This window comes from Heloderma suspectum, chromosome 1, assembly GCF_057233095.1.
Source record: "Heloderma suspectum isolate Gila_16-S chromosome 1, 16-S_ref, whole genome shotgun sequence".
NCBI classification, from domain to species: domain Eukaryota; kingdom Metazoa; phylum Chordata; class Lepidosauria; order Squamata; family Helodermatidae; genus Heloderma; species Heloderma suspectum.
The window spans coordinates 256,296,537-256,321,802 of record NC_139458.1 but is presented as its reverse complement, the minus strand read 5'-3'; the positions used below and the strand labels follow the sequence as shown (position 1 = coordinate 256,321,802).

Here is a 25,266-nt window from a genome sequence, read left to right as displayed (position 1 = left end):
CTAACTCAAATAGTCCACCAGGGAAAACATAAGCTTAACTTAATGGCCAACAGCATTTAATGGCATCTTAAACTCAGACGTATTTCCCAAAAAACTATTAACATTTAATGGGCAATACTTCTGTAGTCATTGATATGAATGTACTGTGATTATGGCTTGGTTAATATACTTTATGTAACACAAATGCTGTTGATTGTGAAGTGGAGTGCTTCTGCAGTTCTCTTTTGAAGTGCTGGCATTGAAGGGCACAGTAGGGCTGTTTGGGTTTTTTCATAAATTAGTCTTTACGGCAAGGGTGAGTAACTTGTGGTCCTCCAGATGTTGATGCAGTACAGGTCCCATCATTCCTGACCATTGCCTGTACTAGCTGGAGCTCATGGGAGCTGGAGTCCCAACACATGCTGGAGAGACCCTGCTTAAAATTATCCCCACTGAATGCTTGAGGGTTTATTTTAATGATAATTTGATCATAATTGGAGACACTACGATGAGGGGATTTAGGCATAACTGACCTTTTTTTAACCCCTTGTTTAGGTGGGATCCATTTTAAATAAATGTCCAAGTGTAGACAAAACAAAATCCATTAAAAATGCATGTCAAGGGAAAACAAAGAGGGGGGGGGGAAGGCTGTGGATGCTTCCTGGAAGCACAGTTCATTTTCAGGGGGTGGAGTTTGAGGCTGGTGCTGGGCAGATGTATGTGTGAAAAGCAGCAGTTTATAGAATGGTCAAAGACAGAAAGCTGAGAGTTTCTACCTTGAGTTTTCTACAACAGAGGGTACATCCCGGGGGATCCCTTCCCTTCTTTTCCTTTTGGCCTGGTCTGCATCTCCCACCCTCCTCAGCCTGTTGCATAATTCAAGGATTAAAGTTTAATAATAACCTTGATTTGAAAAACCTGGCAGTTCTTTAACTTTGCTCCAGTAGTTCAGCTGTAGTGGAGAACACAAAATGAGAGCAAGGTCACATAAGCTTTCCTTGTAGAGATGATTACACTGAACACTTAACAACCTTCAGTGGTATGCATCTGAAGCAGGTGTCTAAGATATGAAGCTAATGCATATTGAGGGCTCACGTGCCCTCAAAACCCATAGGAACAATGAGCGGAGGGCTTAAATGGTCATAGAGCTGAACTCTGTGCAGGACAAATGGCAGTCATCCTGGGAATGAAAGCAGGGCGTTTCAATGAATTTCAGTGCCTCTTCCCTTACTAGCTCCTGCAGTTGCTGGTCCTGATGGACACTTTTCTACCTATCCCTGTAGCTTATCATATCCAAGGACACTAAGTTGTCCTTTAGTCCACCCATTTCCACAGCTAGGCAAACCTGCTGTCTCTTTGCTTGCTTTCCTCTCTCCATTTGTCTGTCGCTTAAGTAGTCTGCCACTGCTCACCAACCTAACATATTAATCCTATTAATTTGAAAACAAAATTAAAACAAATTAGTTTCCACATCCGTTTGCATTAAGTTTCCCAGCTGTGATGCCAGACCAAAAAGGAATACACATCCACAAAAATAAATGGGGAAGGCTTTGTACATTTCCTATCCATTGCAATGAACTCTTTGGGTGTGTGGTTGTGTGGAGAAAGTCCAGTTTGCAGTTAAAATACATAAGTAGACCTGGGCAACGATTTGTATGATTGTAGCAGCAGGACCAGCAGTTGTTGCTAGTGTGCATGCTGTGCACATATCGCACTACAGAGTTATCATAAGCAAAGGACCAGTCTCTGCCATAGGAAGATCAGAATATCTTTTAGATTGGAAGTGGGGGCAGGCAGGCGACAGAGGGATTGGAAGGGAGGGAGGGAGAAGTAGGGGGTTCAAAGGTATAAATTTGAGCAAATGATGTTGCTGACATTGCTCTGAAAGCAGAAGTTACTGCTGTAGCTCTGACAGAAAGAACAGTTGTGTGATGCCAGCCTTGTTTTGTTTTCAAACTTACTGTGTACCCAGCAACAGTGGAAAAATTTTCACTTGAAAACGGTTTGTGTGAACCAGCCTTTTATCCTGTAAAATTCACCGTTTCCTTATGAACAAAGCTTGTTTTCATCTTGGGTAGATACAGTAAGCTCTTTAGGGATCCCACGGGGCCAAACTATTGATGGGATGCTTCTGCATCTACTGGCTTTTGGATGAAATGTGGCTTTCAGTGGCAATCTCTTTTCCGGGTGCTGTCACTTGTTGGCTCTTTCAGAGAGGAGAAGCATAAATAATGAAAATGTCCCTGTGCTGTAGGAAGACAATCATGGAATGTCAATTGTCTGTCTGATTTGAGAAGAGGCACTTTAATGTGACTCTGGGGGAGATGAGAGGGCGAGAAGTATGAGTTGAGGGTGGTGTAGGATGGCTGGTCCTGTTTGTGGGCCACTCCACATACTATGTTTCTGACACAGAAATTACTGTGCATGTGGGAAAAGGAACAGTGGAACTGTTGTGTATTACTGTCAGAACTATTTAATTTGGCCAGCATAAACTTTCTGCTGATACTACACCAAACATTGTATTTATTTCTTTAATGGTATTTATAGCCGCCTCATAACACAGGTTCTCCAGGCAGCTTGCAAAACAAATATGTTAAAATATAAAACTATATTTTTAATAAAACGGTAAAATAATAGTTTATATAAAGCTATTAAAACTAAGACAAAATTAAAACCCAGATTGACGGAAAGCAGACAGTCTTTCTCATGGTTTTCTATCAAGGTCACCTTAAAATCGGATGAAGTTGGTAGGTGGTTGGTGAAAGTCAGTTTTTGCTACGTGCTGCCAGGTAATGGACCTAATTACAAGAAAGGTGAGCCAGTGTGGGATGGTGGTTAAAGTGCTCGAGTGAGACTGGGGAGATCTCGGTTCAAATCCTTGCTCAGCCATGAAGCTCACTGTGTGACTTTGGTCCTCTCTCACAACCTGAAAGGGGGGTGGGGTGGGTGGAGTACTATGTATACTGCTCTGAGCTTCTTGGAGGGAGGGCAGGATTATAAATAAGTAGGCTTACAAAGTATAGCCACCTAAGACTCCCCCTGCTGCCCCTCTTTAGGTGTTCTATACACTGAGAGCTTTGTTATGTATGGCCATCAATGCCCTTCATCCATTAATGTAGGAAAAAGACATGTTGATGGCACAATAATGGCAGGTGTCAGATGACAAACTTCCTGAATCAGAATTACCCACCTCTCCAAGTGACCCTTCTGTATAGTCCTGTTCCCCATCTACTCCCCCCCCCCCACGCACACACACAATTTAATTGCTTTTGGAATCAACAGGGATGTAATACCATTTCAAAACAGAGCTTACTTGTATGGTTTTCTCACAGTCCTGTTTATCTCCTCCAGTCCTCAGCAGTGTGGTAGACTGTACTTCTGCTGACACCTGGTGGCATCCCTGTAAAAGAAGGTTTAACTTTTAAACTGAAGGGTGTCTCTGGGTGCTCTGTATGATTTTTAAAAATCTCTTAGATGAGTGGCATGATGGGGACCTGGTAAATATTTTAAACATTTTAAACAAATGTTTTTTAAACATTTGAGGCCATTTTGAAAGTTTTGTGGGCTTTTTAAATAGATAACTGGAGAATACAATAAGACAATTCTGTGTTCGTAGAATTCATCACCGTCTCCCACTTCATCATTCCCACCCCCCTTGTGAAGCAACATTTCCTGTAGTTGATTAGGTAAGCATTTCAGTTCCTAATTGCAAGTATGATTTCCTGAAAAAGCCCTCCCAGTGGAAACTTGCGGCAAATGTGAGAGAAACACTTTTATGCAATTGGATGCACACATATTGGGGCAGGGGTCCCCAACCTTTTTGGACCAGTGGGCATATTTGGGAATTTGAGATACTGCTGTGGGCACCACCACAAAATGCCTAATCAGTGGATCGCTGCGTTGGCATCTACCTTTGGCATCTATGGATCTTAGGCTGTGTCTTATTCAGTAAAAACTTTTGCTTCGTGTCTTTTGGACATCACAACGACTCTTTAATAAGAGATTGTCTAATTCAGCTAAGTGCTGGCGGTGCAATACAGCTATTGCTTCTTTTAAACATACATTTTGGCAATGTCCAGTGGTTGCTTCTGTATGCAGGGAGGTTATAACACAGAAAATTTTTGTACTGGAACAGTCTTGAATAATCACTGATGTACAAGCTCTTTTAAATTATTTACCAACTTCATGGAATTAATAAATGGCCAGCATAAATGGATTCTCTGTACCCTTTTGAGAGCTAAAAGACTGATATTACAACATTGGAAGGATAAATACTCACCTCCTGTAATGCAATGGATTGAGGACCTTATGATGGTTTCAATATTTGAAGGGGTGGCATATAGACACCACCTTCAAATGGATACTTAGTTGGATATTTGGTCCACTTTTGTTGAAACCCATGTATAATTGCTAGAAAGTGGTATGCATTTCATACAAACCCATGTATGTATATTTAAAACATGGGAATAAAACAAATTAAATAATATAATAAATATTTTCGGATGCCTGCCGTCACCACGTTGGGGACCCATTTGCGGGTGCTATTGGAGGTACCTGTGGATGCATTGGGCACCCCTATATCAGGGGCTATTTAGATATAGTGATGTGAAGGAGCAGCAGTAAGCCAAACAAAACAGGGTTTTCCCCACTAGAAATAAGAACTAGTTGCCTGTTTTACCTGGTTTGGGTGTAAGAGAAGTAAGGAGTGGTTGCTTATCTCCCCTGATGCCAACAAAGCGACCTGTTCTTGGTGCCATCAGGGAACATCATTGGGAGGGAGGGCAACCCTTCGCTACCTCTGTAGTTGGAGAGCCCCAGTGAAGGTTCCACCAATTTGCCAAAGGCCTACTGATAACCCTGGTGTTGCACCGGAGGTTTATTTTTTGGTTGTAGAGTTGATTGAGAGTTTGTTTTCAGCCATCTCATCTTAAAGATATCTGCTTGGATGTAAGAAATTATTTATAATTAGTGTTATATCTGAAGTTTGGAATGGAGAGACCATAATAATGAATTCAGTTGTCCACCTTCCCTCTCCAACTGCCACAACCCCTTTATGAACTGAACCCTCAGCTCCACCTAAATTCAGTCCCAGGTTGAATTGGGCTCATTGTGAGCCTTGCCAGGACCTTCCCCTTTCCCAAGCAAATGTACACTTGGGAGGGTGGAGGAATATGTGGCGAGAAAGGCTAGCTGGGGCTGGTGTAGGCCATTATGCTTGAGGTCCTGATGTATCTGTTGCTGCTGTGATACATGGGAAATGTAGTTTCTGATGCCTCTTTATTCAATAAATTGGAAGGGCTGACAGGGAGCTCCAGGTGTGCCAATATTCTGAGTTTTTCTGAGAGTTCTCTGAGAATGTTCAGGGGGAAAGATTAATTGTGAAGCAAGTGGGGTGGGAGGCTTGTCCATCATTCATTTCAGGAGGGCATACTTTCTAGCAAGTGTACTTCAGGCTGCAGCCCAAGTGGGAAGCTTGATACTGACAACTTAATTGCAAGTTATGTAAACTGTCCTGCAATTACTCCAGTTATGTAAACTAGCCGGAAATTGACACTGTAACATATCCAAGTCAGATATTGGCCAGAAAGTCTTTGCTTTTATGCTGTTCTGGCAGCTTATCCTTTTTTGGTTGATGGGTACATTTGCAATGCTGAGACTCTGTTGTGGGCACTCTCACAAAATGGTTGGCATGGGGGCGCTTAGCCATTTATAAAATGGCTGCCATGATGGGCATGCCCAGTCACAAAGCACTCATTTTCCAGAAGGAAACCTAGTGAGGCTAAAAGAAAAGTATATTTCCCAAGAACCTAAACACATGGCAGATGTGGGATCTGAGCTCCGAAACACAAAACCACTCGTTTGGACCCAAATAAAGGTAGTACTGGGGAGCAGCACTTTTACAGCATGCCAGCCTCCCAGTTTTTTTAAAATTAATTAAACCTTTAATGAAACAAAAAAAGGTTTTGTTTCATTAATAAAACAAAAATAAGGAGTGGCAGAGAACCTTGTGGGCACCAAAACAGGTGTGTATGGGCACACTGGTGCCCATAGGCACTACGCTGTACACCCCAGGCTTACTCACTGCAGATGGTGCTTCATGGAAGCATCACTTCCATACTGTACAAATTTGGAAATTTTGGGTATAGAATCTGTAGGTGATGATCAAATAGGAATTACAATCAACACAAGAGTCATACTACTCTTACGTCACAGAAAGAACATCAGTGATTGAGAAAATGCTTTTTAGGGATGAAAACTAGGCAGCAAGGGAACATAGTTTAGCAGGATACTCTCCACTGAGGTGATTCAGTAGGTGAAACTGTCAATGGCTGTGGCACGGTAATTCTTACCTTTTGTCACTGGGAGGCAGAGGCAGAGCGAGTCACAGCCAGCACTGTGCAAGTGTACACTTGCGGAGTGGGTGGTTGCCCCTACTGTCATCAGCAACCTCCTCCAGGGTGATGATCCATTCAGCAACCCTGTACTTGCATGGTTCTGGCTGTGGCATCTTCTACCAGCAGTAGAGGTAAGCATAGGATTCCCCCTGTTGTTCTTCATGGCATCCAGTGATTTGGCCTAGTGATCCACCTCACCAGCCACCGCAGGAAACTGATATCCCTTTTTAACAGAACAATTTTCTATTGGCAAGACTGCATTGGCTACCTAATCTTACAGTGTAATCTTTCAGGCCGAAATTAAAGCCACCCTAAGTTCATATATAGTATCATCATTTAAATCTGAATGAAAGCTACTGCTATTGAGTTCTGAACATAGCTTGCTAAAGATGCATTTAGAAGATGCGTTTACAGTATGTGTGATGTTGTGTAAAACATCACCACCATTAGAATGCATCAGAGCAGTGTCTCTTACTCTGTGGATTTAAATACTGATATTACAGAAATCTGAAAGGGCTTAAATTAAACCTCCCTTAAGGCTCCCCCAAAACTCAGTTAAGTATTTTTGGAAATCTGATTCCCTACCATCACCCTGCCTGAATCTATCAGCTAATGTTGATCATTGTATTACCATAACTAATCATGCCCATTTATTCTTTGTAATTGAAAGGAGTACAGATTTAGATAGGAGAATTGGACTCAAAACTCTGGTTGATGTTCCTTGCCTATCCTTTTTTTTTTTTTGGTATAGGATATTTATTAATGGGTTAAGAAGATATTCCTGAATACAATTTTGAACCCTAGGAACTGGAGACTGATTCTGTTACGCATAGGAATTAGAAATGTGTTTTGTAGTGTTTGTGATTACCATTTTGGAATTTTAAGAGCTTATCGTAAAAACAGTAATGTGAGCCAGAGGTGTGTGTGCTAGTTTGTCTTCTGTCTTTCTTTTTTTTTAAGCGATTGCGCAGTCTCTTGTTTCATTTATTTTATTTTATAATTTAAGCACAATGCACATATGGCCCATCACCTAAAGGCTTCATTCTGCAAGCTGCTTTTAAAACTTAGGGCTTTTCTACAGAAGGATTTATCATGCTCTCGCCATTCCCTACATACATTTTGTTACAGGTTCTTTAGACAATGCTGTGACCCTTCAGTTTTGTTTCTGTATCTAAAGAGCACATTTGGTGAGGTTTTTTAGAGCAGGGAAAATGCAGTATTTAATTGTAAATGACCTTTTCTACATGAGGCTGTTGCCTGTTAATCTACTGTATCTACTTCTGGTTTCATTGCAGAATTGAGATCTAAGTGCTACACCAAGACTGTTTCCTTTTCCACTACAAAACCTCGCACTGTGGTATAGCTGAATAGCACAATTACACAAGAGAAAAAAGTGTTTTCTTTCCCTTTCACAATTAAATAACATTTTCCCTCCTCTAGAGATGCACTAAAAGTGCTCTTTAGACACAGAAGTGAAACTGAAGGGTCATGATGTCGTCTAAAGAACCCATAAACAACCGTGAGTAGGGAATAATGAGTGCACAATAAATGTCTCATGTAGAAAAGGCCAAAGTGAAATAAACCGCTTTTTTCACTGGTATATTTACGCTATCCTTCTATACCACAGTGCCACCTAGAGGTTATGTCACAGAAAAGCGGGAAAGGAAATGCTCTTTGTGTGGTGCTCGAATCTCAATTCTGCAATGAAACTGAAAGTAGATGCAGCAAATTAACAGCTGATTAACAGCCTTGTGTAGAAAAGCTCTTAGTGATGTTTCAGAAACAATTGCCATGAGTTTAGGGGATGGGAAGAAACCCTAGAACCAAGCAAGATTACCATGTTTTCTTAATGGAACATCTGACTATTACAGCAGAGAGAGGGAGAAAAAGGGACAGGAGGAACATGAATGGTAGAAAAAGGATGGCCAGACCCAGCCTTGCCACTAGGGGATCTTACCCACCTGCCTTTTGGACACCGTTATAGGCAGCATTAGTTTTGCTGTAACATCCATAGAATGGCGCTGGTACTTCTGGCTGCTGTGTTTGTGTGTGTGCTTCTGTAACTGAGAGCTTCTGTTTCAGTCATCACAGCCAAAGTAGCCACATGTAGGCCAGGCACCGGCTGTTGCGAATTCTGGAGTCCCCCCCCCCCCAGAGTCATTCAGAGCAAGCAGGAGGTGTTCATAAACACTCACTCTCCACTTTCCATCTGTCTGTTCTATATCTCATCACTTCTTGAACCCTTAGCTGTCCCTCTGCTCTTTGCCCTCTAAACCCATAGGGACAGTATGAGCCACCATCACCCTTTCAATAGAACATGTGTGGAGGATGTAATGATTGCAGAATTGGGCAGGAAATTTGTACTTTTACGTGATGATATAATGCTGCTGTACTTTTCCTAAGTTCTCAGAGGAAACATTTAAGAAGGGGAATGGATTATCATGGCTCAAATAACTGAGTGTTACATGCATCCATGTGAACAGCTGTGCCATTCCTAGCTTCAGAGGCAACAGAGGGTCTAGAATCAAGTCACTTGTATAGAGAAGAAATGTAAGAAAGCATCCAGTTGAATATTGTAAATTATATTGCGTGTGTGAGATTATTGAGAGCTGGTTTAGTGTTGTGACTAGGGGACTGAGCGACGGATCCCTGGTTTGAATTTCACATCTCTATGAACTCATACGGAGACCTTAGGTAAGCCATTCTCCTCTCAACCTCAGCTCCCTTTCTGCAGTATGGGAATAATAACACTGATGTACTTTACATGGTAGTTGTGAAGGATTGTAACAAGATCATTTATGTGAAATGCTATGAACACTTAAGGGTGCAATGCTATGGGGATAGTCATCAGCCTCTGAACTCATAGGCTGATGACACTCCAGTGCACTGCAGAGTGGCTGGAGCTCAGAGCGGATCCTCGCCTCCATGCTCCAGCCGCCCTGCATTTCTGGCTAGGCAGGCCAGGGAGCTCCAGAGCAGGAAGCGGGGAGGCCAGGAAGCACAAGGGAACCTGCGTAACGTGGCATCTGCGGTCTCCTCCCCTTCCCTCCCCTGGGACTAGCCCCTTTTCCTCGTCTCTGTGCTCTGTTTCCGAGCGCCGAGATGTAGTTGGCACCGAAAGAACCAACTGGGGCAGGGAGCGCAGTTTCTGGGAACCGTGGTTGGAGCCCTGGCTCCGCCTTCAGCGTCCAGAAACCAGAAACGCTTTTGGTCCTCTAGGCAGTGTCTAGTGGCCATAGGATTGCTCCCTAAAAGCGCTAAACAAATACTAAATACTAAGTATTGTTGTTACATACTGATATTATTATATTACATTGCATTACAGCAGGTGACATTTTTGCCATTACATAGAAAGAACACTGTTGTTGAAGTGAACATACATGGTAATAACATTATCCTTTTTCATTTTGGTGTTTCCCATAGCTTATGTCCTTTCTTGTCTTTCAGCAATGGGTTGATGGACTCAGAGCAATCATACGTAACTTTAGAGCAAACAATGTCTGTCCTATGACATGCCTCAAGAAACAGTAAGTTTTCTTCCCTCACCTCATCAATTCTTATTTTGTTTCTGGCTGCATTTTTCTTTACATGCTCTCTCAAAAAATTTCCTGTCCTTACTTGGTCCAGTGAGCAATGAATATCTGGGCAGTTTGCAGAAGACATTCCCCACAAATTCAAGCATCCATGAGAAATGTAGTGTTAATTTATTCTTCATATTTTTTCCACAAATAAAAATGTTCCCAAAGTCAGATATATTCTGAGGGGTGAAGTGAGTTCACTGCTGGATATTATCATCTGTGGAGAGATGCAGTTGTAGTGCTTGGACTTGTTTGAACTTTTCCTGGTTCATGTTTGCCCAAGTATGCGCAAACTTTCTTGTTACATTTGGATTCCAAGTGGGCTCGTTTTTTTGTTCCTGGGTTTTCATGGAGAACGTTCTGAAACCTGGGAAAGACTTGGCCCATTCCAAATGCTTCCCTGCCTGCCCTCCATTCTCCCCAGTCTTCCTCAGAAGTGTGTTTCCCTCCTCCTCACCTTGTAAGCCCCTCCCCCCCCCAGCTTGTATGGCTTTCAGTGGATTACAGTATTTTCTTGGGAGCATTAACACCTCTGCTGTTTGGGGATCCATGGCATGAAGAGAGCAACTGTCATTGCCCCCTTTCATTTCTAATGGTTGGAGCAGAGAAGGGAGCAGGACAGGAGGCTGAAGGTGACCATATTCAAACAATTTTGGTTTGTTCTCTTCTTCAGTATTTGTCTTTTGCTGACTGCAGGGCACACTGACATTGGCTTTCCATAGCTGAATTAAACATTATGTTTACAACCCAGTTGTGTTCATTCAACCCTGTCTGTAAAGTGAGTCCCCAGCATAACCGTGTTTGTTGAAGAATAGGCTGGGTTTACCAAAGCACCTGTGGAAGCAATTGAGGTCATTTTCTCCTCTTGCCCTCCTGTTATACATGTCCAGTTAAGGTTTTGTGTATTTTCAGAGTTTGGAATGCTATAAGCCAATTAGATCTTCAAGGAACTCAAGGTATGGATTAATTGCTAGAGGAAGGTGGAGCAGACTTAGACCTGAGCTGAAACTCTGAAGTTTCATTTTCAGTACTGTATAAAAAGCACCCCTTGTTTTGGGTTGTGCTTTCAATTGCCTGATCTTTTCTGACCAAGACTGGGGGAGCTAGCTGACTAAGCTGAGCTTACGTTTAGGCAGAACCCCTGTATATGTCCTCTGTGAGCCCTCTCTCCAGTCCATATAAATGTAGACAGGGCTAGCGGCGGGGTTGTTGTCTCATGGAATGCAAGGCAATCAAAATTCTTTAATGTTGGCTCAGCTCTAAGTAGATTCCTAAATAATTCACCTGTGGTTTTAAAAGGGCATTTCTTAGATCTCACTTTGGATGAAATCTGGGAATCCCACTTTTAGAAACATGGGAAGAAGTGTGAGGCACTTCTCTGCTTGTTTTCACTTTATAATATGAACCAGCTTTTACTGCGTTCCTTCTGTGAAATATGTGTTAATAGTTGTTGTTTTTTCTTAACTTCTAGCTGGATGAAACTGGCATTTCTGACTAACACTAATAGCAAGATTCCAGTTAGAAGGTAAGGGGGATTCAGAGATGTTCAGTGATTTGCCCAGCAGTAGTTGTACCACTGTGAAATTATATATGTGTGTGTGTGTATGTATGTGTGTAGTACCCAATGCTAGTCTTACCAGACCCATTGCAATGAAAGGGATTTAAGCTGGTTGTGACCAATGGAACTCGGATTCATTGCAATGGGTCTACTCTAAGTAGGACTAGCATTGGATACTACCCTATATGTCAGAGTCTATCCGCAAGGCATACAATTCAGTGGTCTTTGAGGATTAAGGCATACTGATTTCTATAGGCTAAGATGGGTGGGCAACTTTGGCAGGCCCCACCACCACCCTGGAGTGCAGAAAAATAAATAAATAAAATGACGTTCCATAGAAGTTATGAATCCTAAAAGGGTCCAAAAAAAGTCAGAAACTGGGTGTATTTTAAAAAAGGGGGGCAGTACAGGTCGCACAGGTCCCAGAGACTGGATGCTGCCCACCCTTGGCCTAAGATATGTATGAGTTTTGTGGTCCGGCAATACTGTCAGTAACCTTTGATTTTCCCACCCTGATCTGCCATTTGTTACTGGGTAAATAGTGAAGATAGCAACCTTGTGAGAATACAGCCATCTCAAATTTTATCAGGTGTTTCTGTATACATACCAAAAACCCTTTAAAGTAAATGTTGCAAACTTCAAATGGCATTTGTTCTTCCCAACCTATTTGTGCTTTTATAGGTAGACCTTTTGCTAGAATTCGGAAGTTAATGTCATGTCAGGCCCTTTTACTCTAGAGTTAAGGACAGGAAGCTGCTGAAATCATGGCTCCAAAGAAGTCAGTGTTGACATGTTCGTTCATCACTATTTAGTTTTTTTTACTATCAATCTATATTTTTTTTAAAAAACACAACAATTCTGAAGTCTAGAACAATAGATGAATACAAGGAACAGTAACTATAAAATGCATATATATACAAATGTTGATACTCCCTGTTCACCTTAGTGATGTCTGAGTTTCATTGTATAATCCATATTTTCTAAATACCGCAGACACAGTAAGACATACTCTGTAGTGTAGCAACACCCCCCCCCCTGCATACAGTATATGCTGGATGCAAACAACACCAACCTAACCTTCCCCATGGTACCTTGTTTTCAAGCTTCCCAGACGTTACAGCCAAATACAGATCTCATGGCCCAGAAATGTTCTGAGATATTATCCAGGATTCAGAGTTCATGCCAGTGGATGCGGACATATTTTTGAACACAGAGATTTAAGGGAGATGTCAAAGACAACTAGATCATGTGTTTAATGCAATCGTTGTGTTGGTGTGTCGAATGTAGAGGGAATGTAAGAACTGGGGATGAGCATTTGAAAGGGAGGCACAGCATCATTGAAAAGAACTCTTTTGATGGTTTTTCAGGGATTGCATTAAAAGGGTGAGGGCAATCAGTGGTCAGATTGGCTAGGATTACTCATGTGACTTGATGTGATAAGATTCCCTTACCCCTCAGTTGGCTTTGCCCTTGGTGACAGCATCATGAAGCCAAATCTGATTGGCTACATAATGCCATGCTATCTTCATGGTCACTGTGTGATCCCTGATTGGCTGGGATCACTCTAGGAAGAAGAAAGAGGTCCCAACCAGGAAAAAACATGGTATTGAAGCTGCAGAAAGAGAGCAAACAACAGTAGCAAATAACTCAGAAAAAAGGTTAAATGCTAAGGGAAATATTTTAAACACACACACTGGAGCTCTATTTGTGTTGCAAAATCCAAAACAAATGAACATTCAACCCAGCCCTAAAATAAAGACATCTTTGAGAAGGGTTCCATGTACATTTTGCTTTCCAAGTTTTCTTTATGACATTTGAAGACTTGAAGAAGGCTAAAAGGCAACAATTGGTCTGAAGGTAACAAAAAAGAGGAACTCCCCCCCCCCTTAACTTGCATAAGGTGCCCCACTCGCTCTACATTTAGATCCCTCCTCAAACTTCACCTTTCCCATGAAACTTTGGCTTAACCCCTTAATCCTTACCGGTAACTGTAACCAAGACTGAGTATGAAGTATGTATAGCTGCATTTGCTCACATTTGTACCATTCATTCCTCTTCTTCCTTTCTTCTGTTGTCTTCTTCACTATCAAAATTTAGATTTTAAGCTCTTGTGGCATAGGAGATCTCTCTCACTTACTTGTGAAAACAGCAAGTCTTGTGACATCTTAAAGACAAACACATTTATTATGGCATAAGTTTTTGTGGGCTACAAACCACTTCATTAAATTCTCTTAAGGTGCTATGTCCAGTTGCTACAGAGTAACTGGACATGTGCACTACTTCAGGGCAAAGGGGGTCTGGGTCCTCCTTTTCCCTTCTAAGTGATCACAGGGGTGAAAGAGAAATCAGGCTTATTACATTCTTGTAACAACTAATATATATAGGTCAACAGAGCTGCATATATAACCACTACCCCTATTTGTAAAGTGGATCAGCAGCATGTCGATGTGTTGGATCTCCAAATGGCAGAGGGAGAGGGCCAGAGTGGATCTTTAGAGGTGGAAGAATCCATGAGATATATAGGAAAGCCCTATCTGTATTTGGGGGCAAGACCCAGGGCTGGCAAGGATTGACACATGCACACTAGCCCTCCCCCAGTTGCTTCAGGGGGCAAATGGAGGCTGAATTGTTCCTTCCCGTTCTAAGGGATGGCAGGAGTGGGAGGAGAATGGGCTTCAAGCCAGAGTGTCCTTTGGCTTTTGAGCTCAAATCTTTCTCCACAATGGCCCCATTTGGAAGTTGGCCTTCCTTCTGTTCAAAAGCCATCATGGGGGCTCAAAGGCAGGCTGAGTGGAGCTTTTCTGTGATCGCAACACACAAACTGTGTTTGCTTTGCATAGGTGGGTCTGTTACCAGTCACATGGCATGTGCAGTCACAGCATATGTAAAGGTACTCTGCCTAAGCTGAAGCTAAGTAGTTAGGGATCTTCTCCAGCTTGGTTAGAAAAGCTCAGAAACTGCAGAGTTCCCTGAAGCCTTAGAAACCAGCCTTTTGCAAAACTCTCTTTGAGCTGTGATTAGTGTCCAGGACTTGGACAGAAATAGATGAAATTTAGAGGAGGCAGTCAAAAGCATGCCCCCCAAAATGGAGATGCCTTTTGACAATATCAAAAGTGAAACCAGAACTAAAAACACTGCTTTGGCTCTCTTTTGTTACTGATGCCTGGATAATTTACATTTCTACGTGATATCAAAGAATAAAGTGCAGAAATGTAGCCATTTTGTTTCCCAAAAACCACAGCTTGTATGTAGTATGATTAGAATGATCCTGATAATTAAGTAGAGGCTGTGCTAAAATTGTTTATGCACACAACAATTCATGACAGTATGATGTTCGTGAGGAGGCTTACGCTGGAGTTATGTTTGTAAACTGACAACAGAGGAAATCATGAACTACCCACTACCACCACTTTTGAAAGATGTGTGAAGTAGCTCTGCTGATGGCTTACACAATACTTTTCAAATAATGGACTTTTCTGTTTTCTCTAGCATTACCCGAACTTTTGCATCAGGTAAAACTGAAAAGGTGATCTTTCAGGCACTTAAGGAATTGGGTCTTCCTAGTGGAAAGGTATTTAAATTTAATTTTCAAGAATGATGGACTTGATCCGTTTTTAGATGTGTGTCATAAGCCAAATATACTCAGCAGTGTCAGTGGAAGATTATTCACTACCACTTTTACCCATATCTTAGCCATATTCATTAGTTGTTTTACAAGTCTTAATGTTCATGCTGTTTATAGTTAAGACACTTCGAAGAGAGGGGTCTATAAATACATACAAAACACTGCACAGCATTGTGAATTTGGAGAACTATTTCCCAGTTCCCTTGTTTTTTCCTGCCAAATAATATCAAGTGAGATGCTCAGTACTTCCATCCCTAATGAACGTAGTGTAAAATGTGGTGGCCATCAACTCAACTGGCCTGGCCTGTGAGCCATGTTGACCCAAGAATTTCCACTTGACCATTGCCAGTCAACATTCTAGTGCCTTAAGCTGGTGAATGTAGGGTAAGAACTGAGTATTTTCACAAACAGTATGTAGAATAAAATGGAACATCAATTTGGCTCCTTATTAATTTTGAGTTTACTTAGTCAAAATGTTAAGAAAATGTTTAAGACGAGTAGAGTCAAGTTTTCTTTTCTTTTCAGAATGATGAAATAGAGCCCTCAGCTTTTACTTATGAGAAATTTTATGAACTGACCCAGAAGATATGTCCTCGTACTGATATAGAAGATCTTTTTAGGAAAATGTAAGTTAATTATACATGAAATGAATTATATTTTTATTTTAATATGGTAAATATTACTATAATCATGATTTTATGCCATATTAATAATTGCAGTCAGATTTTTGTTCTTCTCCAAGGTAAACAGTCAGTTAAGAGAAGGACCTGGAACTGTTTTTGAATTGGCTTTACTAACCTACAATATTAACCGGCTATTTTAAGGTTATTAACATGATATGTGAACTAACTAGGATAAGAAAGTCTTAATGTCTGAAATTTCATGCACTAAGATTTTGAAGTGGAAGACTTACATGTTGGTTTGTTCATCACTTTAATCTGTTTAAATAATGACATGGAGAAAAGCTGCTGTTTTGTAGCAAGCATAGTTATTCATTACAGTCGTGCCCATTCTGAAAATGCACAGCTTAGGTCAGTGGCAGAATCTTAGATGGGAGTTGAGAATATAAAAAATGTCAACATGTAAATCATACCTGCTGTAGCACTTACATGAAAACTTACTTTCTCTAATAAATTTCTTTTCAGCAATGGAGACAAAACTGATTATTTAACGGTAGACCAATTAGTGAGCTTTCTAAATGAAGTAAGCTTTTTCATACATTAACTACCATACAAGTCTGTCTGCAGTGGCTTGCTTCTTCTGGCCTTCTCATTGCATGTTTCATGCCACCATTTGCTGTGCTTCTGATCAGCTGATCTTTCCATTTTGGCAATATCCAGGTGCAAAAATCAGCTCCAGCTTGATGCATTCCCCTGCTTTCTTCATGTTGGCTTTGCAAATTGCTTGTGTTGACTACTTACCGTAGTTGTGTAGCTGCTGTGTGTGTTGTTGGTTGTTATGTCCAATGTAGTTTTAACCAAAGTGACTTGATATCCTTTTATTTTTAGAGTGGTCCTTCTAAATATTGAGGGGGCGGTAGAAGGGAAATTGAACATTGGACTTCTGTGTGCAGTAACTGGAGTTTTTCATTTCCATGTGCTATTTCAAAAATTTACATAGGATGTGTGTGTTTTTTTCCAAATGCTGACTCACGTATCATAGGATTTTACTGACAGCATGTTTTTTCTAAGATGCTTTCTTGTTAGCAAAACAAATGGATGACCACATAGTATTTACTAAATGAAATACTGGATAAAAAGTTGTTTTTTGGAAGACTCTTTTATTCCTAGATGTGTTAAGGTGAGCACACTTGATGCTCATATGAATCATTTGAAGTATAGCACAGCACAAGTTTGTCAGGATCTAGCAAAGTCTAAATAGTCAGGTGTTCTGTTTCTGTTACACTGTGTTTTTTCTGTCTTGCTTAGAAGACCAGCTGTGATGAAAGGGGTTTTTTTTAGGAGGTAGGAGAGGTATTTTTCACATTGCATCTCACCCTCCATTAGTGATGGCTGGTTTCTGAGGGATTGAGATGCCCACCACAATTCTGTTTAGTCTCTTTTTGATTTGCCTCTGCTCTCCCTGCATCTGCTAGAACTACTGCGATGGCCTTCCTGCCACACCAGAGAGATGAGATTGAGTTAGTGCTTATGGCAATGAGTTTAGATTGTTCTAGGATGGTGCCATTTTAGAGAAAGCCAAGAAAATGCTCTTTCTGCCCATCTTCATCTCTGGCACTCTTTCCTCTAGTGAGGGAGAGAGGGTTCAATGGTTGTGATGATTTGGAGAGCATTGGTACAGCAATATGGAGTGGGACGAGGTATGGGAGTGAGGGAGATGGGGTGGGGTACGGGAGAAGGTTTCACTAGGGAGGAGAAAGCAGAGAACCAGGGGGGAAGGTCAGGATTGAAGAATGGGACCCTCCTTTTACCCAGCCCCCGCCTATGAAATGTTGTGTGCCTTTCTCTAGGGTGAATTCACTAAAACCAAGGAAAGTCCCTATGTTTCACATCTTTATGCATGATTCCTTAATCTTGATATATTCCACATTGTCTCATTTTTATGGTGCATCACTTGAGATAGCAGTGAGCTATGAAAATGGGATGGTATTGCTTTACTTTTGCCATTTCACTTGACCAAAAAAAGAAAATATTTTCCAATTCTGCTCTTTGTCATACCTCCTAGAATACTGTTCCAAACACCATGTATAACATCTCTGCCAAAAAAAGTGAACAGTTAGATTTTTTTAAGATCACTAATTAACTAATGCTTACAGTAACAATTCCACTCGAGTGACTTACAGAACTTTTTTACATGAGGCATTCCTCATGATTCCTTACTCACACTCATGATTCCATACTCACAGTTGTTTACGGATTCTTTAGATGACGTCATGATCCTGCAGTTTTGCTTCTGTTTTTTAAGAGCACTTTCCCGCGGTTTTTTTAGACTTGCTGTACAAAAGGAACACTGAAGCCGTCAACCATATCCCCCAAACCAGTATAACTGGTGCTCATTTACTGCTGAATAGAAGGGAGGCCACCATCTAGCATATAAAGTGAGTTTAGACTGTAGCTCATAACCCTCAATAATGGAAAGGTCATCATACTAAGATAGGTTTCCTGAGTATGAGGCTGCTATAATGATACTAGAACACACTTATGTGCAATCAGGCCAGTTACCTATGAAAATTAATCTGCAATTGCTCATTAATAGTAGCGATAATTGCTTGTAATGCTGGCTGTAACCACAACAATTTCCATTGGAATGGATTGCCATTTCATTTTCAGTTAAATTCTGGTATGCTTATACAGTATACAACAATATTGACACGGGGGCCACTATAGCTGGGTCAATGTGTATTTTGGGCTAGAAAAGAAAAGAAAAAAACACAAAAAGAAACTTCTGCCTTGGGGAAGAGCAAAATTCTATGGCCTGGGTACATCTATTCAGATTGATATGCTTTCTTTTACAATAAACAGTTGATAATACAATTGTGATATGTATGTATACATACACACACACGCGCGCGCGCACACACACGCTTCTGTCTGTCATGGCTGCTGGAAACTATTTATGGGGTTTAAAGCCACCCCTGCCTTCTGCTTGGGCCATGAAAAATCTTCAGCTGCTCTTCTGGCCCTGTTTTTTAATCTTTAGTTTTCAGTCTGTACTTTTACAAAACACTAAATATGAAGAAAGAAAACAAAACAAAATAAAGATTTCTAAGGGTAAAGAGGCAGCTTTTACCAATAGTTGTATGGATTGAGATTTTCCTTCAAGTTAAAGCAGGGTGAACAAACTTCAGGCTTGCAGGCTTGATTTTTAACTAGGAGCTTTTCTACATGAGGTTGTTAATCTGCTGCATCTACTTTTGGTTTTGTCGCAGAATTGAGAACTGAGCAGTAAACGAGGAGCATTTCTTTTCTTGCTTTTCTGCTCCATAACCTCCAAGTGGCACTGTGACATAGTGGGATAGTGCAGGTAAACAAGAGGAAACAGCATCTTCTTTTGCTTTTAGAAATAATACACCATTTTCCCTAATCTAAAAAGACTTGCCGAAAGTGCTGTTTATGAACAGAAGGGAAACTGGAGGGTCATGACATCATTTAAAAAACCCATAAACAACTGCGAGTAGGGAATAATGAACACACAGTAAATTCCTCATGGAGAAAAGCTCTAGAACTCCACCAGTCAGAGCCAGGTGCAAAAGCATAGCTCAGGCAAGCAGTCATGTGTGAAGAATTAAGGAACAGTTTGCTTCTGAGTACCTGCTCAGTTCAGAGATTTGTGATCGGTACCAGAACCAAGCTCCAAAGTTCTTTCACACACAAAACCACTCTTAGTTCCCTCCCATCCCAAGTGTTCTTTTTCAGCCACCTGATTGGGGAGCAGGGAGGGAAGCTTTCTAGTCTGTTGCTATTGTAAGATGTTTGGGAATAGGAAACCCTCACCAATCTACTGTAAATCACCCAGATCTACTGGGAGATCCCGATCAACCTTTTGCCCACCCCTGGGTTAAAGTGTACCGTTCAGCGTAAAACAAGCTGCTAGTTTCACTAAACTCCTGAAGGGTCAGACTTAGTTAATTTATTTCTCCATTACTGCTCTGGCTTTTGAGATTTTAGCAAGGACTTCTCACACCTTTTCATGGCTGGGGAATGCTGGGAGTTGTAGGATTTTTTTTTTCTGTCTAAACATTCATAGGATTGTGCCCTTAAGAAGCTGAATCCCTAACATCTAGTTTGGCCTTTAGGCACTGCAGGTAATTGGATGAGGTGTGGCTTGTGTATGATCAGGTATCCTCTGTCTTGATGCCTCTACATTGCTCGGGCATATGAATAATGCTGTAGACAACAGCAGTAAGGCTGACAGATATACAGAATATCTGAACTAGAGAATACCTGAGGCTAAGCCATGACGACTAAGTGGAACCTCCAGATTCAGAGGCAGTGTATCAGTTGTTGGGGGATAGATAGTTGGGAGGACTGTAGACTTCATGCCTGGCTTGTGGACTTACTGAAAGCATATGTCTGGCCATTGTTGGACACAAGACAGTGGACCAGGCAGGACTTTGATCTGATCCAGCAAGGCTGGTTCAGTGAAGCCAGTTACAGATTGGATAGTATGGGGGAAGTGTAAAAGCTTGAGACAAAGAGAAATCACTATAGTCTGTCAAAACAACAAAATGTCTTGCCTGCAAGTACTCAGGATCCCCCCTTTCCCAACATTCTCCTAATTCCCTGCATTGCTTATTTGTGGTAATATATTTAATACTTATGTGTAGTGTAAGGGGTGGGGTGAAATTGTGACTGTATTCTGAAACCATCCCTCTTTGTTCCTCAGTGATTTTGAATATTATATCGAAACTAATGATGTAAAGCTTTGCGCTGCTTTTGATCAGCTGTGTGAATTTGTGGCTGGGATGTGAAGTTGCATGCTAAGGTTCTGTTTTTAAGTGATGCTTTCTTAGCAAGGGGGCACGCTGCATTTATCTTCTTTCATATTTCATCAGCTTTAATTTACATATCCAGGAAATCAACGTACAGTGAGGGTGCAATACTATGCATGTTTAGACAGAAAAAAAGTCCTACAATTCCCAGCATTCCCCAGCCAGTATGGCTGGGTGGGTCATACTGGGAGTTGGAGGACATTTTTTTTCTAAACATGCATAGAATTGCATGTTGAATTAAATTTCTATACGTCTGATGTAGACGGTTCGTAGCACAGATGGAGAGGTTATGCTATCTCAGTTACATGTTTTGATTTGGCATTGCTTATATTATTTTTTAATGCTAACTTGTGCGTAGACAAGGGAATGTTTTCTCTACAGAGAGAACTCATTTACTTGCCTTTTCATTGGATATTTCTTGATGTTGAACAGAATGCCAGATATTTATGAAATTTCAACAAATGTTCCTTGGTGCCTCTTACATAAGACTGGCCACACTGTTGATCTGCAATATGTGGTGTTCTGCATTCCATCTTTGAAACTCCCATAAGTGAAGTTTACAACTAGGTACTCGCCATGGTTGAAGGACTTTTATATTCATAGATTTATTTTGCTCTCATCTGCTTACATGTCACTTACTCTGCTGAAATGTGCTTCGTATTTGTTTTTGTTTTAATTGAGATTCAGGCACACAATGTACAGCTCTAATTTCCTGTGACGACGTAAAAACCTTAATTCTGTGGACTCTTGTTTGTCGTTAATTTGAAGCCATGAATAAATGGCTGGTGTGCGCTAACCTCTCAAGGGCGACTGGAGATACAACTTCTTGCCATCTTGCAAAATTTCGCACTAGGTGACTCCCAAGTTCACGTCCAGCCCTAGAATTTTGGGAGTCTCCTGCTGAAGTAGCTGAAGTCACAACAGTGTTTCTAGATATTATGCAATTCACATGTTTCATCTAATTAGAATTATATGAAGACTGCAATTCTATGTACACTTCCTTAGAAGAAAACCTCATTTGGCAGTAGGACTTGTTTTTTAGTTAGTACGCTTAGCTTTGGCTGTACAGAGGACAGGAAATAGACCCCCTTGCAGTCTATTAATGATAATAACAATATTTAAACATGCAATACATACAAAAACTATAAGAAATATATACTTCCATATTTTGGGGGGTGGGGAGAAAAAACCAATTCTGTATAATTCCCTGCATATATACATTATGCCTCATTGTCATATAGCAATCTTATTATACATGCATATATCTAAAAGTCTGAAATTCATAGCATTGCTGAATCTAGTTGTACATTCCACCAGACACATATTTTTGAGTCCAATAGACTACAAATAATTTCCATTTATCCACACATCTTTGAAAACTGGCAGTTCTTTATAGCCTATTGGGCTACTATCTGAAACCAATGCATGAAATGCCAGATATTTCAAGCCATTTTTCTACAGATAGTTTATTCTCTCTCTCCCGCAATTCTTAGCTATAAGTATTTTGCTGCTGTTAAGATACTACCCTACCAAGCACCTGCTTCTCTTTTTTATATGTTTAACATCATTCCGCAGAACCACGTTTCATGCTATAGCTAGTTAATCACCTGCTTAGCTCTTGTATAATTCTGGTGAAATATCTATTGAATATTTCTTTATAATTTTACATTTTCATCGTGTGTGTGTGGGGGGGGGGGGCTGAGCTATAGCTAGCTGTCAGAGGGGAGCCAGGATCTGGGAGCCAGGAGTTGTGCTAGGGAGTTAAAGCTGAAGACTTCACCGAAACACACCAGGTGGCTTCATGGTTTGACACTTCCAGCATTTTGGTTTGGATCCAAGTTATCTCTTCCATAATCAGGGTGGTGTGATATTACTGATTTCTGCTGATTCACCACCACCATCCCCCTGTGCCATCTTGGACATTATTCTAGAGGGTCTTCTGACCTTCATTTAGTGGCTTGGGGGGGGACCATGAGGGCCTACAAAGAGAAAGGGATAGGAAAATCCCATTGCTTAACTAAAACTCTGCCTGTAATTCTTTGGATCCAAGCATTAATGTTAATATTTCCATATGATGTTAAAATCTTAACAATGTGTAGTAACACTGACTGAATAATTGCACACAAGTTTTCTTTAAAAGCCACTTTTAAGATTCCTAAAGGGCTAGTTTTACACATACAACTCCAGCCTTTTTCTAGAATATTAATTTGCACGTTGTGTGGCTTCTCCCTTTCCAGTATTGCAAAAATATGGCTCTTCCTCTCTGTCCCCTCAGCAAAGATTCTGGTCCACACTCTGGTCATCTCTTGCTTAGTCTTCAGCCTTTTCTCAGGTGCTAAAATGGCTCTTCTGAGAAGGCTTTCATAAATCACTGAGCAAATAAGTGAAACTACAGGTGCCAGGCCCTTTTTGTATCTTTCCCATACAGACATGCTGGCCTGACATTTGATAACACTTTTATTTCCAATGGAAGGGCTGTTCATTTTTTTCTAGCATGACCCATTCTTTTAGTGGAATGCATGTATTTTCTGTGAATCAGCTAAAATTATTTTCTGCAGGTACCCTCCATTGTTGTGCAGCTTCCAAAATGGCTAATTGCTAATATATAGGCTGGGTTCAGATGTATCGTGAAACCATGGGTTGTTCTAATGGCCTCATTCAGACATAACACTAAAGCATAGTTCAGTATTACATGCACAAATCTACTCCCACCCTTCCTCTGGCACAGCCATGAGTCAGAGATTGGAAGTGTCTACTTCCATTTTCAGCTAGTTGCAGTTTGTTATTTCATCCAAACCAAGAGTGATTAGTTTTAACTACATGTTATCCAAAGAAGTCAGGATCATAAGTCACAATCTGAAGTTGGTTTGTTTTTACAAACTGTAGTTATAACTAAAAACAGTTTGTCCTGGTTCAGACAATACGAGAAACTTCAGTTAGCTGAAATCAGAAGCGGATATTTCTGAACTTGCGGCCACCATGGAGGTGGATTGTAAACTATGGTTTACAGTGCAATCCTATGCATGTTACTCAGAAGTAAGTCCCACTGTATTCAGTGGCACTTATTCCCTTGTAAATAAGTTTAGGGTTGCAGCCTAACATCCAAATACAGTGTAATGTGGTGCTACCTCCAGACACACCCAACTTCTGAGCCTAAGCCTGCACACAAACTGGTATGTTTGGGGCTGACAGAGCAGGATCTGAAACCTCTGTTAAAGCTTGTGTACTACAAACCACAGTTTGTGCTAGCTGTAATTTGCTGTTACGCCTGAATTCAGAGACCTTTGAGAAACCATAGTTAGGGCCATTGCCCTGCACCTTGAAGATGGGAATGTACTTATAATGCTGAGAACTGAGGAGATGGCAAACAAAAGCAGACAAACAATCTAAACTATGATTTGGGAGTTGTATATGCGGGCATTCAAACTGCGGTGTGGGTTCTTACATATGATTAGGACAAACCATGTTTTGCTTTACATCTGAACTCAGCCTTAGAGATATTAGTCACTGCAAGGTGCACATACTTCTTCCATACCTTCTACTACAGTATTCTTGATCAAATGTCTGGGCTTTCATAATTTTAGAGGGTGGTGTATTTATTATTCCCCCCCCCCCGAGGTATCTTTACCACCACTACTAAAAAGAAAAATAGGAAATTTGATAATGCATTCATTTTAATCACAGCAGGTCTTCCCAAGCATGATATTTGTAATTTTGACCAAAATTTGTCAAAATTGTCATTGGGTCAATATTGGCCTTTATGACTGCAATCCAAAAATGGAACTGGAACAGCTAGATCTATGCATCCCATCTTGGGGAACTTAGGACTGTATTTCTCAAACATCAGTCTCATCTCGCCCCACCACCACATACTAAGCCATTGTTGAATCTGGGGGGACTTTCAAAAGCAGTTTGGATATGGCATATGAATCTATTGTTCAAAGGGGAAAAAAAGGCCACTGGGCATATCCTAGCCCTTGGGCACATATAAAGTAGCACTTTGGATCCTAGCCAATGATATTATTAAAATAATTAGATAACTTTACTCCAAGTTATCAGACATTTTTATCTTTCAACTTAGCATTATAATAATTAGTCATTACTTCCTTCTGTGCCAGTATTTATTTCCAGTCATTCAAACTTTGTTTGGTTTACCTTATAAACTGGTATGTGGCCAGATGAATTCTAAGCACTCCATTAAGTTATTTATTGACCACACTGAATTCTTTAAACATGCATCACCACAATTTGCACAGGATACTTTAAAAATTCTTTCTCTTTGTGTGTTTCCACTTTAGATATGAATGGTAGTGTTTTTAAAATATAAAGTTATATGATGTAATATATGGGAAATTCAGAAGTCATCTAGTTCAAACTAGAAAGTATTAAACTAATATTCTATTATTTAAAATAGATTTTAGGGTAGAGGAGATGCATTTATTAATGATGGTGCTAAGGAGCAATAAATAAATGATTTGCAATGTGCACTGCATGCATTTGTTTATTGCGTATGAACAACAGTGATACATATTACACTGGATTATACAGTTTTATTGAACATGAGTTAAAATTAATTTAGCTGCAAAATATTGGGATTTAAAACAACCGAAAGATAAGTAAAATAGCCAAGTTTTAAAAGCAATTACTTCTACCCCCCACAACTATCTCAGTATTGAAAT

The 25,266-nt window shown here is 40.6% G+C and overlaps 1 protein-coding gene across 21 annotated transcripts in view; it reads left to right on the top strand.

Annotated features, from left to right (window-relative positions):
• PLCB4 (phospholipase C beta 4) overlaps positions 1-25,266 on the top strand; it is a 250,510-nt gene that overhangs the window by 150,640 nt on the left and 74,604 nt on the right. For all 21 annotated transcript variants that reach the window (XM_084825013.1, XM_084825089.1, XM_084825057.1 and 18 more), the window contains 5 exons: positions 9,822-9,901; positions 11,424-11,477; positions 15,000-15,081; positions 15,661-15,761; positions 16,281-16,338. In XM_084825013.1, coding sequence (XP_084681139.1) covers positions 9,822-9,901; positions 11,424-11,477; positions 15,000-15,081; positions 15,661-15,761; positions 16,281-16,338 — 375 coding nt within the window. The remainder of the gene's footprint in view (positions 1-9,821; positions 9,902-11,423; positions 11,478-14,999; positions 15,082-15,660; positions 15,762-16,280; positions 16,339-25,266) is intronic.